Here is a 17,324-nt window from a genome sequence, read left to right as displayed (position 1 = left end):
AAAGAACAGTATTTATGCAAAATATAAATATTTTCTAAGAATATAAATCTTAAACATCACTTTTGTATTAACTGAACACATCATTTTTCCTTAAAAAAAAAGAAAAGAAAAAAATTACAGACCCTAAACATTTGAACGGTAGTGTATATTATTACAAACATTTATTTTTTGAAAACATTCTGTTCTTTTTTTACATTTTTTGAAAACAAAACAAAGTATCACAGGATTCCAGTTTTTAGTATATTAAATTAGTAAACCATTATTTTAAAGTGCAATAATATTTCATAATATTACAGTTATTTTTACTTTTTTTCATATTTTTGATCAAATAAATGCAACTTTGATGAGCATAAGAGACCTTTTAAAAAAATCTTCCTGGTCCCAAACTTTTGAACTGTAGTGTATATAATTTATTTATATTTATTAATTCAAAATAAATGCAGTTTTTTTTTATTATATTCATTCTATTAATTAATAAATTAATTAATCTATCACATATTAGAATGATTTCTGAGGGATCATGTGACACTGACATAGAAAACACCAACTTAAACAGTAATAATAGTTCACAAAATGATTGTTTTAACTGCAAAAATGCAACCTTGGTGAGCATAAAAGACATGAAAGATGAACAAAACAAGATTTCCTAAAAAGCTGCTTTTCCCCCGGTTGAAAATTACAAATTAAATCACTTTGACATCTCCATTGTTTCCCTATAGAGCAATGAATTGTTATGGATTTTTAAAAGATAATAACATTTTAACATCTTCCTAGAACTCTAAACAGCTGAGATTTGCCTTGAGCTGTTCATAACAAACATGTGAGCAACAACATTTTCCTTTAGGTACGGTTTGACTTCTGTGCCTAAAAATGTTATCTAGGTAGGCAGCCCACTAGGTTTTGGATGACATCTTTGTCAGGCTAAAAGAATACTACAAAAACAGTTCAAGCAGCTCTAAAAGTACATTTCCCAAACTTTCAATTAAACCTAACTCATCCAAGACACAAATAACAAAAGAGAAAATACCAAACACCAAAGGCCCAAGTCGGGTTGTATGAAAACTACCACCCTGCAGAGAACGGTTTCTTTCTACCCCCTTAAAAAACAGGCGGTACGCTCTTGCTTCCCTCAGAAAACATGTTCTTTCTTTCATTCTGTGTGTCTGTCGGTCTGTCTGGCTATCACTGAAGTGCTCCGTCAGCATCAGATATAGATGTTTCCACTTGTGAACAAGCACTGTTTTTCATCGACAGAAATAACATATCTGGAAATTACTTCTCGGTCCTCATTGTGCCTCGAGTTAAATACAGTTCTCGCAAGAAAAACAAAGCAAGTGGTATGAAATTTGAATTCTAAAAAGGCTAAAAGTGAGAGTATTTATTTTATGCTATTTATGAACACTTTTAAGGGTAAAACGATTGTAGGCTCGGTGACTCCACAAAGCTTCAAAGCCAAACCCAAGTGGTTTCTGCTGACAATACAGAGTTGTTCTAGCTAACTGACTGGGCCACACTACACAAAACCATCATGGAAGAAAATCAGTTCCAGATCCCTCAACTCTTCCAGAACTCACATCCACTGATGTATTATGGTCAAGCTTTGGAGCAGACAACCTGTCTTTCAGTGTCTCTGTAATTTGATCACGCTTTTCTCACAGTCTGGAGTAAAAGGACAGAGGTCACTCTTGCACTCTGCTAGAGAATGACCTTTTGTATCTCTGCTCACTAAAGAACATGCAGAGAAGTAAAAAACAGTCACACTTCAAAAAACCTCTGAAGTTTTAAATACATGCATTTCTATGTCTTTTTTAACAGTGAAAACCATTGTTACTGCTCAGAGTATTTGAGTTAATGAGCTGGACTAGATAGGCACTCATTACTTCTGTATGTGGATGGATAGTTTAACCAAAAATATGAATTCTGTCATAATTTTAAACCTGTATGAAGTTCTTTATTCTGCAAAATTCAAAAGATATAAAAAAAAAGGTTCATGGTGTTTTGGACCACATTGATTTTCATTGAACCTTTTCTTCAAAATACCATCTTTTGTGTTTTGCAGAAGAAGGACACGATGTGACATGAGGGTGAGCAAATGACAATTTTCATATTTGTGAACCGTCGCTTTAAGTGGAAGACTTATGACAGGCAAATAGGCAGATGTGATTGGCCAGAGTAGAGTCGTAACCCTGTCACAACCAATCACGGCCTCCAAAACAAGTGAAGCACAATCACACGCATGCAGAGAAATGAAATGGAATGGTACTTACGAGATCGGCCCACTATAATGGAGGTGAGGATGGAGAGAGAGACAAAAAAAAAATATGGATAAAAATGAGATGAGTGGACTGGAAAGTTTTGTATTTAGAACATGAAGGAAAAAAAAAATGTCTGAGTGATTAATGAAACACAAGTGGGATGAAACAACAACGGGCGGCGGTGACAGGAAAAGGAGATGAGGAGGAAGTGATGAGAGAAACTCTAAATTATGTTTTGTTCATGTCATGTTGGAATTACCATAATTATAAGATGACTCTGAGCTGTTAACATCGTCAGACTTGCACCAATATTTGTTTCTATGACAACACTCATAACAGCAAAAAAGATGCATGTGCACTTTTTTTGGTTCATAGAATACTTAATACTTAAAAATACTTACTTACACAATATATAAAGTACTTACTATATATACACTTGCATATATATACTAATATAATACTTTCTAAAATATAGAAAATATACACAAGATATACAAGATTTGTATTATTATTATTTTCTTCAAAATATTTTAATATAACACTTACTGAAATTCTTTTATCACACACACACACACACACACACACACACACACACACACACACACACACACACACACATACACATACATATATTACACATATATTCCTTTAGCCTTTTTATTTTACATTATATTAAAATTGTATTATTTTTATTCTATTTTTTCAAAATATATTAATATAACACTGAAATACTTTTACTATTTCACACACACACACACACACACACACACACACACACACATATAAAATGTGGTGTGTGTGTGTGTGTGTGTGTGTGTGTGTGTGTGTGTGTGTGTGTGTGTGTGTGTGTGTATTTTTTTATATAAATATTTTTATTTTATTATTTATTTATTTTACATTTTATAAGAATTTTATTAGAATTTTTATTTTCATGATTTGTAAATTTTTTCTAAATATATCAATATAGTACCTAGTAAAATACTTTTACTGTCACACATACACATATATATGATATATAATTATAAAACAAAATATATATCTATATATATATATATATATATAAACATAAAATATATACATTATATAAATATATACATTTCTATTTTACATTTTATACAAATTTAAGTTATTTTTTATGTAATTTTTTTCAAAATATATTAATATAATACTTACTGAAATACTTTATCACACACACACACACACACACACACACACACACACACACAATACATTACTTTAGATTTTTTATTTTACATTATATTGTTTTTTCTAAATATATAAAAAAACTTTACATCACACACATAAAAATATATTTTTCTAAAAAAAATAAATAAATAAATATATATATATATATATATATATATATATATGTATGTAATACACATAAAACAATATACATTTTTATTTTACATTTTATAAGAATTTTATTAGTATTTTTTGTTACTTTTTTTCCAAAATATATTAATATAATACTGAAATACTTTTATCACACGTAATACATTACTTTAGCTTTAATTTAGTGTACTTAAATTTTATTACATTTTATTTCTTTTATTATACATGATATAAGAATAAACAAATGAAAGTCAAAGCTTTCAAAACAAAATACCAACTAGTCATTTTGAACATGAACAGTTTCGAGTTGGAAAACTCGAAAAATAACTATGCTAATTCCAACATGACGTGAACAGGAATAAACTTGTTGTTGTAACATGATGTAGATTCCTTCTGTCTGACAGTGAAGCCTACAATGTTTCCTACTAAGCTGTACTAATAATATTTCCGTTTCACTCACACGTTGAATCATCTCTCCATCAGCTGTCAGGTGAAATCATTCACAGCCAGTGTGCTGCTATAAACATCTATTAAGTGTGTAGAATATTCGTAATGCATGCATGTTTCCAAGACCACAGTCATGTTTTATAAAGCAAGAAGTTCCTCTAACCAGATGGAATTATGTTAATTGCATCTGGCAGCTTTAAATAAATGGCTGTTGCCATAGCACTTCACTCCTGTAATCAGCAAAATGCAAGGCCAGCACGTGTGTGTGTGTGTGTGTGTGTGTGTGTGTGTGTGTGTGTGTGTGGGCTCCCGCTAATACAATTCAGACTTGGCGGAGTGTGTGTGAGAAAGATGCTAAAGTCAGAGAGAAGAATATAATAGAATTATTGTCAAATCCGTCAGATGTGCTGCTGTGTGGACGTGTATTAGTGTGTTTTGGAGAGAGAGTTACTGAGCTAAGCAGCATTTGTGCGTCTGCACAGTTGTTGTAACTCACCGTGGACCTGAAGTGTTCCGGATGCTTCGGCTTTGCCCACGCTGTTCTCAGATAAACAGGTGTATGAGCCTTCATCTTCAGCCTTCACCTGAGTAAGATGCAGACTGTTGTCGGCACGGATCTCAAACCTGCCAGAAAACACACACACACACACACACACACACACACCAAAGTTACCCCCTAGTTTTTGCCTATAAAGTCCCATTGTTCTCTGCCAGCTGTATCAGCAAAGTTTCGCTACATTGGATTTTAGCACTGTAACGCTTCAGTGTCATTAACATCTGCTGCTAATGGTGTTCAATGAGTTTTTAACTTTTATATACACATATTTTTAAATTGCAGTACATTATTTGCCAAAATAATAAAAACTAAATATATATATATATATATATATATTTTATTAATATTTATTATTACATTTTATTTAAAATTATTTTATTATTATAATACATTTTATGATTATTATTATTATAATAACCGCTAACAGTGCCCTTCAGAGTTTTTAACCTTTATATACATATATTTTTAAATTGCAGTATATTGTTTGCTAAAATAATTATTACAAATATATATATATATATATATATATATATATATATATATATATATATACATACACACACACATACATATTTACAAAATATTTGTGATATTTAATATTTACAGTATTTAAAATACAGTATTTTTTACTGCTAACAGTGTTCAATGTTTTTAATAATTTGCCAACATAATTAAATATATTGAACAAAAATATTTTTACAAAAAAAACTATTTTTATTATTTATAGTATTTAAAATTTAAATGTAAAAATTAAAAATTTATTTATTCATATAATACACTAACATTATTATTATTTTTATTGCTAAGTGTTCAATAAGTTTTAAACTTTTATATACATCTATTTTAAAAAATAACAATATTGTTTGACAAAATAATTATTAAAAATATTAAATGAAAATATATTTACATTATATATATATTTGTTACTGTTAACAGTGTTCAATGAGTTTTTTTGAATAATTATTAAAAATATTAAATAATATATATTATATATATTTTAATATATTTTTTAAATATTTGCGATATTTACATCTAATTTACCATAAATAAATTTTGTATTTATATTTAAAATGTAATTACTCTATTTAAAATTGTATTTATTAAAATAATACATTAATATTATTAGTAGTAGTACTTCTAACAATGTTTAATAATTTTTATATACATATATTTTTTAAATTGCAGTATATTATTTGCCAAAATACTTATTAAAATATTAAACAAAAATATATTTATAACAAAATTTGCAATAATTAATATTTATAGTATTTAAAATTAAAATGTACTTTTATTTACGATTTGATTTATTCATTTATATTTTATTGATACAGACACATTATGATTATTAAAAATGTACTATTACTTTTTAATGTATAATTTATATGTATTATTTTTTTGTTTAATAATAAATAAAACCATATTTATATAATACATATTATTAATACTATTATTATTAAAAATTGTATAATTTACATGCAGTTTATTATTTTAATGCTTTATTATAATAAATACAATTATATTTACAACATACATTAAAATTCTTATTACTAATACTGTTACTAGTATTATTATTACATATTTTCAATATAATTATTTCTTATTTAATTAATTAATTTTTAGTCTTTTATCATATTCCTAATGCCACCATTTTATTGCTTTTGATTAAGTCTCACCTTCCCCGAGGCAGTTCTCCTTCCTCCTTCCTCCAGCGTATTGTGGGAGTAGGGTCGCCCTGAACCTCACACTGAAAATCCACCGTGTCATCAGCGAGGACCACCTGATTCACAGGTCTGCGTACAAACATGGGCCGCTCTACAGGAGAGAGAATATCCAGAGAGATCAATGTGAGACTCAAGGAGAGAAAATGAAAGCTATAGGATAAAGTAGAATTACAAACCCACCAAACACTACAAGCTCAGCAGGGTCGCTGTCCTTCTCTCCAACCATATTAGTTCCAACACACACATACATTCCTGCATCGCTCTTTCTAGTGTTTGAGATCATCAGCTTCCCTCCACGGATCTGTAAAGAAAAGCACACCAAGATCTGTCATTTATAAAACATCTAAGAGAAAAAGACACTAAAAACTGAACTGGTCCCTATAGGAAGCCAAACATGCTGTGATGTTTTATGAACGCAGCTTCCAGGCTCTGGAAAAAACATAAATACTAAAGCAAAAGCCAGTTTTGTTGTTTATGAAACACTTGACACAGAGAGGACGGCCAAAATGATACATTTAGTAAAAGTGCTTTAATAGTCTATTTAGTCGAGTGGCTGATGAGAGAGTCATAGAACGGACAATAATAGAGAGAGAGATACACAAACACAGGGACAATGCTGTGATGTTGAGAGAACAGAGAGAGATATAGAAAATTAAATATTCCTATTTGTTAGTTTGTGCATGTTTGTGTGAGCTCTTCAGAGTAATGTCCTCTCTGAACTCAAAATATGTTACCATACCAAAACGATTTTTAATGTTTTAAAAAGTCTCTTCTGCTAACCAAGCCTGCATTTATTTGATCCAAATTTTTAAAATATTTTTACTATTTAAAATAACTATTTGCTATTAGAATATATTTTAAGATGTAATTTATTCCTGTGATTTCAAAGCTGAACTTTTAGCATCATTGCTCCAGTCACATGATCCTTCAGAAATGATTTTAATATTCTGATTTGCTCTTCAAAAAACATTTATTATTTTTATATTTTGTTGAAAACAGCTGAGTAGAATGATGAATAGAACATTCAGAACAACAGCATTTATCTGAAATAGAATTTTTTTGCAACATTATAAATGTCTTTATCATCACTTTTGATCAATTTTTGAATGAACAGAGTAGATCAATTTCAGATAAATTCTTATCTTTGGATCTTTTTATACATCAGATATCTTACATCTTGAAAAAAAAAGTGTAAAAAATGTTTCTTGAACAGCAAGTCAGCATATTAGAATGATTTCTGAAGGATCATGTGACACTAAAGACTGAAGTTATGCTGCTGAAAATGTTGCTTTGATCACAGGAATAAATTACATTTTAAATATATTCAAATAGAAAGCAGTTATTTTAAACAGTACAAATATTGTAAAATTGTACTGCTTTTGCTGTATTTTGAATCAAATGAATGCAGGCTTGGTGAGCAGAAGAGAATTCTTTAAAAACATTTAAAATCTTACTGTTCAAATACTTTTGGCTGGTAGTGTATGTTTTTATTTCTATTCAAAAAAGATTTGTCTGAATGCTTTGGCAAATTTATATGAAAGAAGTAAAGTACTTTAAAACTGAAATTCATTCTAGAGAAAAAGAAAATGAAAAGAAAATACATGTATTAAAATACTTATGAATAAAAATACTACTTTTGGTTTGGGTCGGTAATATTTGAAGTCTTTTATACTCCCCAAAGCTGCATTTATTTGATCAAAAATACAATAAAATATTGTGATACCACAGTAATACTGTGCGATTTAAAACAACTGTATTTTAAGCAGTGTTTAAAAACATTGTGCTGCTTTATATGTTTGTGGAAAACTTGATATATATATCAAGATTCTTTGATCAATAGAAAATTAACAACTGGATAGATTACTTACAAATTGTAGTTCATTACTGATTACAGTCTACATAATGAAAACAGTAACAAATCTAGGTTACTCATTTTAGGTAATGTATTCTCACTTTTTGGATTACTTTTTTAATCTAACTTGCATTAAACTTGCCAGAAAGAAAATATATTCAGTTTTTTGTGACTTTTCCGACGTGATTTAATTTAATTTGTGAAGAAAAGCAAGTCGAAGATGATCAGTTGTAGTTAAAAACTATGTAAATGTATCATTTAAAAAAAATGGCCATTTGTTTCACTAGATAACACCCTTATTCCTCGGATGGGATCGTGTAGAGCCCTTTGAAGCTACATTGAAACTGCAATTTGGACCTTCAACCCGACGAACGATTCACTGCCAAGTTATTAATATGTAATCATGTAATTCATAAAAAGGTAACTGTAATCTAATTATGAGCATTAGAAAATGTATGAGTAATTAATTTTTGGAATCTGACTACTTAATGTAATCTGTACTACACAGCTAGTATTTATTTGACATGTATTTAAAATGCATAAAAAGAGAGAAAGAAAGTAAGGTAAGTAAGAACATTCACCGTTATCCTCTCGTCCTTGTCGTTCACTTTCACATTGTTTCTCTTCCAGGAGATAGTGGGTTCTGGGTGGCCTCGTGGAGGGATGCACTCCATCACTGCCGGCTCCCCTGCTGCCACCACCACATCACTGGGGGTTTGTCGAAAATCATCCCGGAGAACTGTAGAAACAGGGAGAAAAGATGAAAATGATTAGCAACTGGGATCGAGGATCACTACGAACATAATACCTCCTCAAACAGCTATGCTTTATTGTGCTATGCGGCAGCGTTTCGGGATATTAGTTTATCGCTTTGCAATCATTATGTTAGTTGGCTTTCCTCGTTTAATTTGTTTGCAATGTTGTCCTGCTCTCCCTCTGGTCTTAATTTGCTCACTGTCCATGTCGGGCCTAATAAATAATGCATTGTTTCCTCTAACACATGACTATGAATAATTAAATCAGTTAGACACTGGAAAAAAAATGCCTTTTTTTGTTACTGGATTCTGGCAAAAAATGTCAGAACACAGCCACATGCAAACACAAATACGGCAATGCAAGCAATAACCACCAGCAGAAATATCCTTCAATCGACCTTCTTGCACCTTTGGGGCTGATGATATCAGTTCCCCCTCTCAATCTGGATTTCCATTTTATTGCCATTTATCAGATTCCTTAGTGCCGGCACTGCCAATACTTTAATCTGACCAGTGCTCTATCAACCCCTCTAAATCGTTCTGCAGCTGCACGTTTCCAATTGGTGTTTGTGGCCCAGAGCGAAAGGTCTGCGTTCAGATAGAGCGTATAAAGTGGAAGGCTTTCGATATTGCGCTGGATCCGATCCAAAAGTGAAGCAAACTACGGCTCCCTCACTCAGAACACAATATCCAGAGCTCAGACAGCAAATAAATCCACTGAAATAGGACCCTGTTTTAGTCGGCAAGCCACGAGAGAAGGAAATTTTAAAGTTCCCTTTATAGCCAGAGGGAACAGACTGAACTCGAACACTAAAACAGGCAGCAGACACTAAATAGTGCCTGAAGAAATTCGGCTCACAAAATCATATTGGGTTTTTTATATCTTGATAAATCAGCAATTTCACCTTTCCTTTTTTTCATTTACTAATAATTGCTTGCTGCTTATTTAGACAGAAATAGCTTTCAGTTCAATTTGTCAGCTTTACAAAAGGAGAAATTTATAGAAGTCCATTTCTGCAACGAAAGAGTAAAAAGTCAATTTTTAATATTTTCACAATTTTATATCCCACAATTAAGTATTTTTACTTGCAAATTCTATCTGAATTGTAAGGAAAAGTTGCATTTATAGGAAGCTATTAAATGGCATGTCTTTTGTTTAATATTTTTTTTAATATTTTAATATTTTAGTTTTTGTTTTTTTATACAGGGATGAATGGATGGATGGATCGTTGGATGAACAAATGAATGAATGCATGAATAAAATAAAATAAAATAATTAACAGACTGAATTACTGGGATGGATGAATAAAATAAAATAATAAAATAAAATAAAACAATCAAGTAAAAAAATAAAATAAAATAGAATGAAAAGCTGCTCTAGGGTTAGGCTTTTTTTAATTAACAGATTAAAAATACTGGGATGAATGACTGAATGAAATAAATTAAAATAAAATAATCAAGTAAAATAATATTACATAAAATTAAATAAAAATAGCTGCTCTAGGTTCAGGCTTTTTTTATTAACAGACTGAAATAATGGGATGAATAAATTAATTAATGAATTAATGAATTAATTAATTAATGGAAAAAAATAGCTGGTCTAGGGTCAGGCTACACAAGGTCCCAGTTTTTTTTGTTTGTTTGTTTTTTTCTTTTAAATACTGACTCAAATATTGGGCTGGCTGGCTGGATGGATGGATGGCTATTCAAGGTCCCAAGTCAGCAATATATTTCTCTTTTTTGTACTTTGTACTTTCCCAAATAAGAATCTCTATTCCCACCACCTAAATCACTTTCTTTTTGACAGTGTTTCTCCTATCGGCCCTCCTTTTCTCATTCTGTCTTTTTCTCTTGACTGACCTGAACCTCTCCCAATTCTGTAATCCAACCAAACTGACAGAGGTCTGATAACAGTCCGAAGGCAGTCATTTCTCTCTCTCCCCATCCATCTTTTTCACGCTCTCTCTCAACCTGACCACTTCACACGTCTCCTCAAAATCACAGAGAATCTGAAAGTTTTGAGGGCTGGGAGAACTTTTTTGTTTCAGCTGAAACCGGCATATCAGAAGAGTTACATAAACTTTCCAAACACTTCCTAACTTTTTAATTTCTGAAGCTGCGGAGGTTGAGCTTTCTGCAATAATTTGCACATCAAGCCCTAACGATGATTAATTAATTATAGAGAGATGATAGGGTAAAAATTTTGCATATTAAAAGTCCAAGTTGTGGTGTCGATGATCCTTTCTAAAATCGGTATCTCAATTCTAGACAGCACTGCGTTTAGCAGACATATATGTATGTGTGATTTTTTTTTTTTTTAATTTTTTAAAACTATTCAAGTCAAACCATATGTTATATGTAACAACAAATTACACACAGTCCCAGTGTCCTTAAAATGATCCCATTACACATTTGCATTTTAAGATAAACGCGTATGAGTGTTATGAATACTCTCCTAAATGCAAGACATTAGTCTTATCTGCCAAAATCTGTCATTGTCATGCACATAATAGATCGACGGCACCACAGTCAAGGTTTGCGGCTTGGGGACACCGGCTGTCCTTCAGCTCCGCAAACGGTTAGTGAGAGTTTGATGCTATCTCAAGGTCCCTAATACCTCTTGATGAGCAGAGGAACCGGAGTGTTTCTGCGGCGGGTCCTCGAGATTAGAGTCACAAATCTTTAGAGGCGCTATGGATCGATATAATGCAAGATTTATTATAGTCGAAACAGACTGAAAAGCCACGGATGGCCAAAAAATAGCCTGACACCAGCTGGAATCAAATTTGTTTCTGGCTATTAATTATGGGCGAGAATTAATTGGCACATAGGATGTGTTTACGTAGGCGTAAGTGAATCAGAGTGTACGCTTTCACTTTAGGATGGATAATGTACAGCCATTACGTCTAAATTACTGCGTTAATGTCACTACAATGTCATCGCGGCTGGGCGGAGAGTTCGGTTTGATGAATGAAGCTCTCTGAACGTGTGCTAGTGAATATATATTGTTGATGAATTTGAAACAGGACAACAGAACATGGAGATATTAGCATTAGCTATTGGGGCGCCCCTCTTTGCACCTCTAATGGATGTCTGTCAGCTGCTGCTGTTTTAATTTCCTTCCCTTCAAATGAACGCGATGGAGTGGCGTCAAGCTTGAATATACATTACACTTCATGAGGATGTCATGGTGAATGATGGCGGCATTGCTGCTTGACAAACACGAGTATAATTGGATGCCTACTGTCGTCGCATTTTAAAATTGGAAAAACTCAAAGCCAGTTGTTGCAATCACATTTTGTTAAGCTTTTAATAAACATTTTCTTGGTTAAAAAAACATTACAAACACTACCGGGAAAAAAAAATCTATTTTATATCTTTACATTAACAATGTAATCAATATTCTATTAAAGCCAAGTATTCTTATCAAGTTAGTGTTTTACGCATTTCACATTGGTACAAGGCAGTAATAATTTAAACAATATATTCTGCATCCTTATGTTCAGCTAGTCTTTTAATTTGGTTATTTTGAACTATTTTTTAAATTTTCAGATCATCAGTCATCGAAGCTCTGAAAATACTGGACACAGAGATTGCTCCTTTGCCTCCTCGGAGGAAATGCCCCTGAAATCTATATATAGTGCCTTGGGAAAGTATTCACACCCCTTCATTTGTTTTATGCTGCCCTATGTTAATCTGTTTTAAATTACTTTTTTCCCCACATGAATCTACACTCCATGCACCATAATGACAAAGCAAAAACAGATCTGTCAAAACGTCATTAATTTATTTAAAAAAAATTAAAAAAAATTCCTAAGTATTCATACCCTTAACTTATTACTTACCTTTACAGCCTAAAGAATTATTATATATGATGCAACAAGATTTGCACATCAACATTTGGCAATTATCTGCCATTCTTCAACTCTCAAGCTCTGTCAGCTTGGAGGGGGTCTGACAGACATTTTCATGTTTCTCCAGAAATGTTTGATTGGGTTCAAGCCAAGCCCAAGTACATTCACAGAGTTGTCTATAAGCCACTCAATCTGTGTGCTTACATTCATTGTCCTCTTGGAAGGTCAACCTTCTGCCCAGTCTGAGGTTCTAAATGCTCTGGACTGGGTTTTCATTAAAGCTATATTACTCAATATTTTGGTGCACTGAGCTTTTTTTCTACTTTGATGAGTCCCTCAGTCCCTGCTGCTGAAAAACAGCCCCACAGCATGATGCTGCTACCAGCACACTTTACTTTTGGGATGGTACTCTTAAGGTGATGAGCAGTGCCTGGTTTCCTTTAAACATGATGCTTGGAATTGAGGTTTATCAGACTGCAGAATCTCATTCCTTACAGTCTGAGGGTCCTTTAGGTGATCTTTTTTGCAAATTCCAAGTGTGTTTTCATGTGTCTTCACTGATGACAGGACTGAGTCTTGCCACACCACCATAAAGCCCAGATCAATGTTTGTCTTTCTGTAGGTTTCTCCCATCCCATCCCATATCATATATGATCATGGAGCTCAACTAGAGTGACCATCAGGTTCTTGGTCACCACTCGAACCAGTGCCCTTTTCCATCAATTGCTCAGTTTAGCTGAGAGGCCAGCTCTAGGAAGAGTCATGGTTATTAACTTCTTCCATTAAGGGTAACAGAGACAGGTTAAAAACCTGTTATTTGCTTTGCCATTATGGTGTATGCAGTGTAGATTGATGCGAAAAAGTAATTTAAATCAGTTTAACATAAGGCAGCAACATAACAAAATGTGAAAAAAATGAGTGGTATGAATACTTTCGCAAGGCACTGTATATAATTCAGGTAAACAAGTCACGTCCTCTCATCGTATTGCTTTATTAGATGGCAAAATCAATACTAATGTTTCAAAGCAAGTCTTAAATATCTTGACAACATTTTAGTCAGCAGGGCGCTATTTCTATTTGGGTAAGTTTGAATCTCTGGCCCTACCTGCGGCTTTAATTAACTCCCGTGAACCGGTCCCGAAACACACTGAATGCGAGCTTTCAACTAATTAATTTCCACACACATGCACTCACATGCATATAAACAGCATTGAGTAGGAGAGTCCTGTGGGCTTATGGAAATCTAATGTTGCCCTGTCAAGCCAACAACAAATCTAGATCCCCTGAGAAATGCGCCCTCGGTTCTGAGTTCTCGTGAACTTTCCCACTGTAGCAAACAAGCAAACTAATTATTAGGCTTGCTGAGGCAATAAAAAGTAAGTATCATCTTCTCCTGTTCCTATCTTGACTATCACAACCTTAAGATAAGGTACAAATGACTCTAACAGGTGGGAAGGGTATAATTTCAAACTAGTCCCGGACAATATCTGACCACAAGAGTTTCTATAAACCCTGATTAGACTGCCAATTACCCATAAACCCGAGGGATGAAGGATTAGGAGTATGACCTTCGACCTCTTACGTCGACCTCAGGGGGAAACCCCCTCTCCTTCTCCTTCTCTCCATCCTTCTATCCCCTCTGAAAACAAAGTCGGTGTAATCCTACCCGTGAGCGCTGCAGTCCACTTCAATTACCTCCCTCGGCTGCCACTATAGCTGCATTCTGTGGGGCATGGCTAATGAATCCCCCGACTCGCAACCTTTCCCCTCTCAAAAATCAATTCTTCATCCCGGATCCTTCATTAATTTTAAAGTCGGATCTCTGACATTGTAAGGTATCCCTTAAAACCAACAGCATACGACTCTGCTGGGGGCTCTGCACCCAATGCAGCTGTCTATACAGTAATGAGTCTGTTTGTTTGAGTCGCTAAGCGGCAGGTGAAAGGCTTTACGAAATCAATTCAAAAGCGGGAGACTGGTCTGTTTGAGGTCTTTTTTTAAGCATCACAACCAGTTTGGATTGTGAAGTGTGCAATCCAATATGACCACAGGTTGTTTTTACGTTTTCCGAGAGCTTTTTCTGCTTCAACAAAGCAGAAGTTTAGACTAAACGCTCGAATGCATCCACTTAGCAATCATTCACACCTAATGAAACACTTCTGCGTCAAGCGTGATCAGGCACTCAAAAGCACGTTACCTTGTTGCCGGAGAGCTTGCGTGTTTTATGAGCCCTCATGAATAAAATCTAATATTCAAATGTACAGGAGAAATGACAAACGGCTCTCTCTCAGTGATGAAAGGTTTACGTTCGCAGGGGCGCTTTCGGCATTTGAGTCGGTCATCTGTCAATCTGTCCTCTCCGCATGAAGCGATCCGTCACACGCTCAGACATACACATATAGACAAGCACACGCCAAAGATGACTTCATCGAAGCAGACACGGGCTGCAATCTCAGCCATCGTTGTGAGGCATTAATCTAATTAAATTCGGGTCAGGAAATCACGAACCGTGTCAATATCAGTTTTACAAGCTCTAATCCGTGTGCCTCGATATTAAAAATCTGCACTGCTGCTTCCAAGGTGAATTTGATTTAAGGATGCACAGGTGCCCAGTGATGCATCGTACATGTTTATGGTTTCATACTATTTAATTACTCCCACTCCATTCGCTTTAAATTCGAGCTATGTGTGCTTAGCATGCGAAATCAGGTGAACAGGTGGTAGTTGACTGGCAGGCTATTGATTTATCTGATTGATGAGGTATAATGCTAATCATTATCTGCGTGTGTGGACATATGGAGAGCTTTAGGCCTGTCCGCTGGCCCCTAAACCCTCTCATCTTCTTTAAATGGCCACATTTGTCCTCCAGCCCCCTGGATGTCCACTTATCCACAACAGACCACCCTTGACCACCCCGGACCAGGGCAGACCTGAGGCAGTAAAAGGGAAAAACCTTCCACTCAGTCAGACAGACACCCACCAGTAAAAAAAGCCCTAGGGGACTGTCGGTTTTTGAAAGAAGTCTTTTTGAAAGACCATATTTGATTAAAATACTGTAAAACTGTAATATTTTGAGATATTATTACAATTTAAAATAGAACATTTTTTAAATGTAATGTATTCCTGTGATGGCAAAGCTGAATTTGCCTCTAGTTTTCAGTGTCACATGACCATTTACAGATTTTTCGGTCATCAATGTTGAAAACAGTTGTGCTAAATTTTGTTGAAACCGTGATTTTTAAATTAAATTTTGTAGGATTATTTGATAAGAAAAGAAAATAATTTATTTGAAACATTTAGGGCTGTCAAACGGTTAATCACGATTATTCACAATTAAATCGCATCCAAAATCTTCTAGGGCTGTCAAACGATTAATTGTGATTAATCACGATTAATTGCATCCGAAAACTTTTAGAGCTGTCAAACGATTAATCACGATTAATCGCGATTAATCGTGATTAATAGCATCCAAGACCTTTTTTTAAATACATACATGCATGTATGTGTGTGTTTATATATACATAATAAAATATGTAGTACACACACAAATTATGTAAACACAAACTTTTATTTTGGAATGCGATTAATCGCAATTAATCGTTTCACAGCCCTAGTCACGTTTGCTAAATGTCATGCATCTTTGCCAAATAAAAGTATTAATTTGTCTATTATTTAAACTTTTGATCTGTATATACTGATTACATACAATGAAACCAAAAAATATTCAGTCACCAAATTTTTTATATTTTCTTACTAGTGGGTGCAGGACACTATAGTTCATTCATGTAAGTGAGAGCAAAATAAAGTAAACTGTGACATATTATACCCAAAAAGTCTTCATACTGTACAGTGGCCAACCAGTAAAATTAATAAAAAATTTGGGACCAAAAATTTGATTTGACACTTTGACCTGACCATGTTTTGCTTAAGTGTTTTTTCTTTAATTGCTAATGTGACCTTTTTACACCACAGACTGAACAAAATTAAGCACTGTTTGGTAACTGGTCAGTAAAGTATTGATAGTTGTGTAAATATTGTCAAACTAAGAGTTGTCTGAATTTTTTGATTGATTGTAATCTATTATTGTTCTATCAAAGTTATCTGAGATTATCAAGATGAATTTGTTGTGAGTTCTTGTCATACTTTATTACCATTTTATAAACTGTGATAATGTGAGAAATGTTGAGGGTGTCTGAATAAATTTTGTGTTTTGAACTAGTTTAGACAAACTAGTTCAAAACAGCACATTTGGTGCATAAAGTTCAGAGTTTTAAGTGTGTACAGACTCTTTTTACTAGGAACACATAAACATATTCATAAAAATATGTCCTGGGAAAAAGATAGGTCCTCATGGGCAGCCAGGTACTGGCTGAAAATATTATAGAGAGATATTTAAGCAGTTTCTCTCAAGCTGTCTGAGTGTATGAGTGATTTCCTTCCGTTCTCTGTAGTGATCTGTGGCCGCCACTAAGAGTTCCCTTGTGGAGTCAACACAATTACAGCAGCTTTGAGAAAGAGTACTTCTCTTGAATACACCTGTCTTGGGCCC

General features: G+C 33.5%; 1 protein-coding gene across 1 annotated transcript in view; it reads right to left on the bottom strand.

Moving 5' to 3' along the window:
* The window catches only part of robo3 (roundabout, axon guidance receptor, homolog 3 (Drosophila)), a 227,771-nt gene that overhangs the window by 81,511 nt on the left and 128,936 nt on the right, over nucleotides 1-17,324 (bottom strand). The window contains exons 3-6 of the mRNA XM_073829030.1: nucleotides 8,748-8,905; nucleotides 6,495-6,615; nucleotides 6,267-6,405; nucleotides 4,534-4,661 (exon numbers count right to left, since the gene is read on the bottom strand). Of these exons, the coding sequence (XP_073685131.1) occupies nucleotides 4,534-4,661; nucleotides 6,267-6,405; nucleotides 6,495-6,615; nucleotides 8,748-8,905 (546 nt within the window). The remainder of the gene's footprint in view (nucleotides 1-4,533; nucleotides 4,662-6,266; nucleotides 6,406-6,494; nucleotides 6,616-8,747; nucleotides 8,906-17,324) is intronic.

This window comes from Garra rufa, chromosome 23 (assembly GCF_049309525.1).
Source record: "Garra rufa chromosome 23, GarRuf1.0, whole genome shotgun sequence".
Lineage (NCBI taxonomy): Eukaryota > Metazoa > Chordata > Actinopteri > Cypriniformes > Cyprinidae > Garra > Garra rufa.
This window is presented reverse-complemented; position numbering and strand designations above follow the sequence as displayed.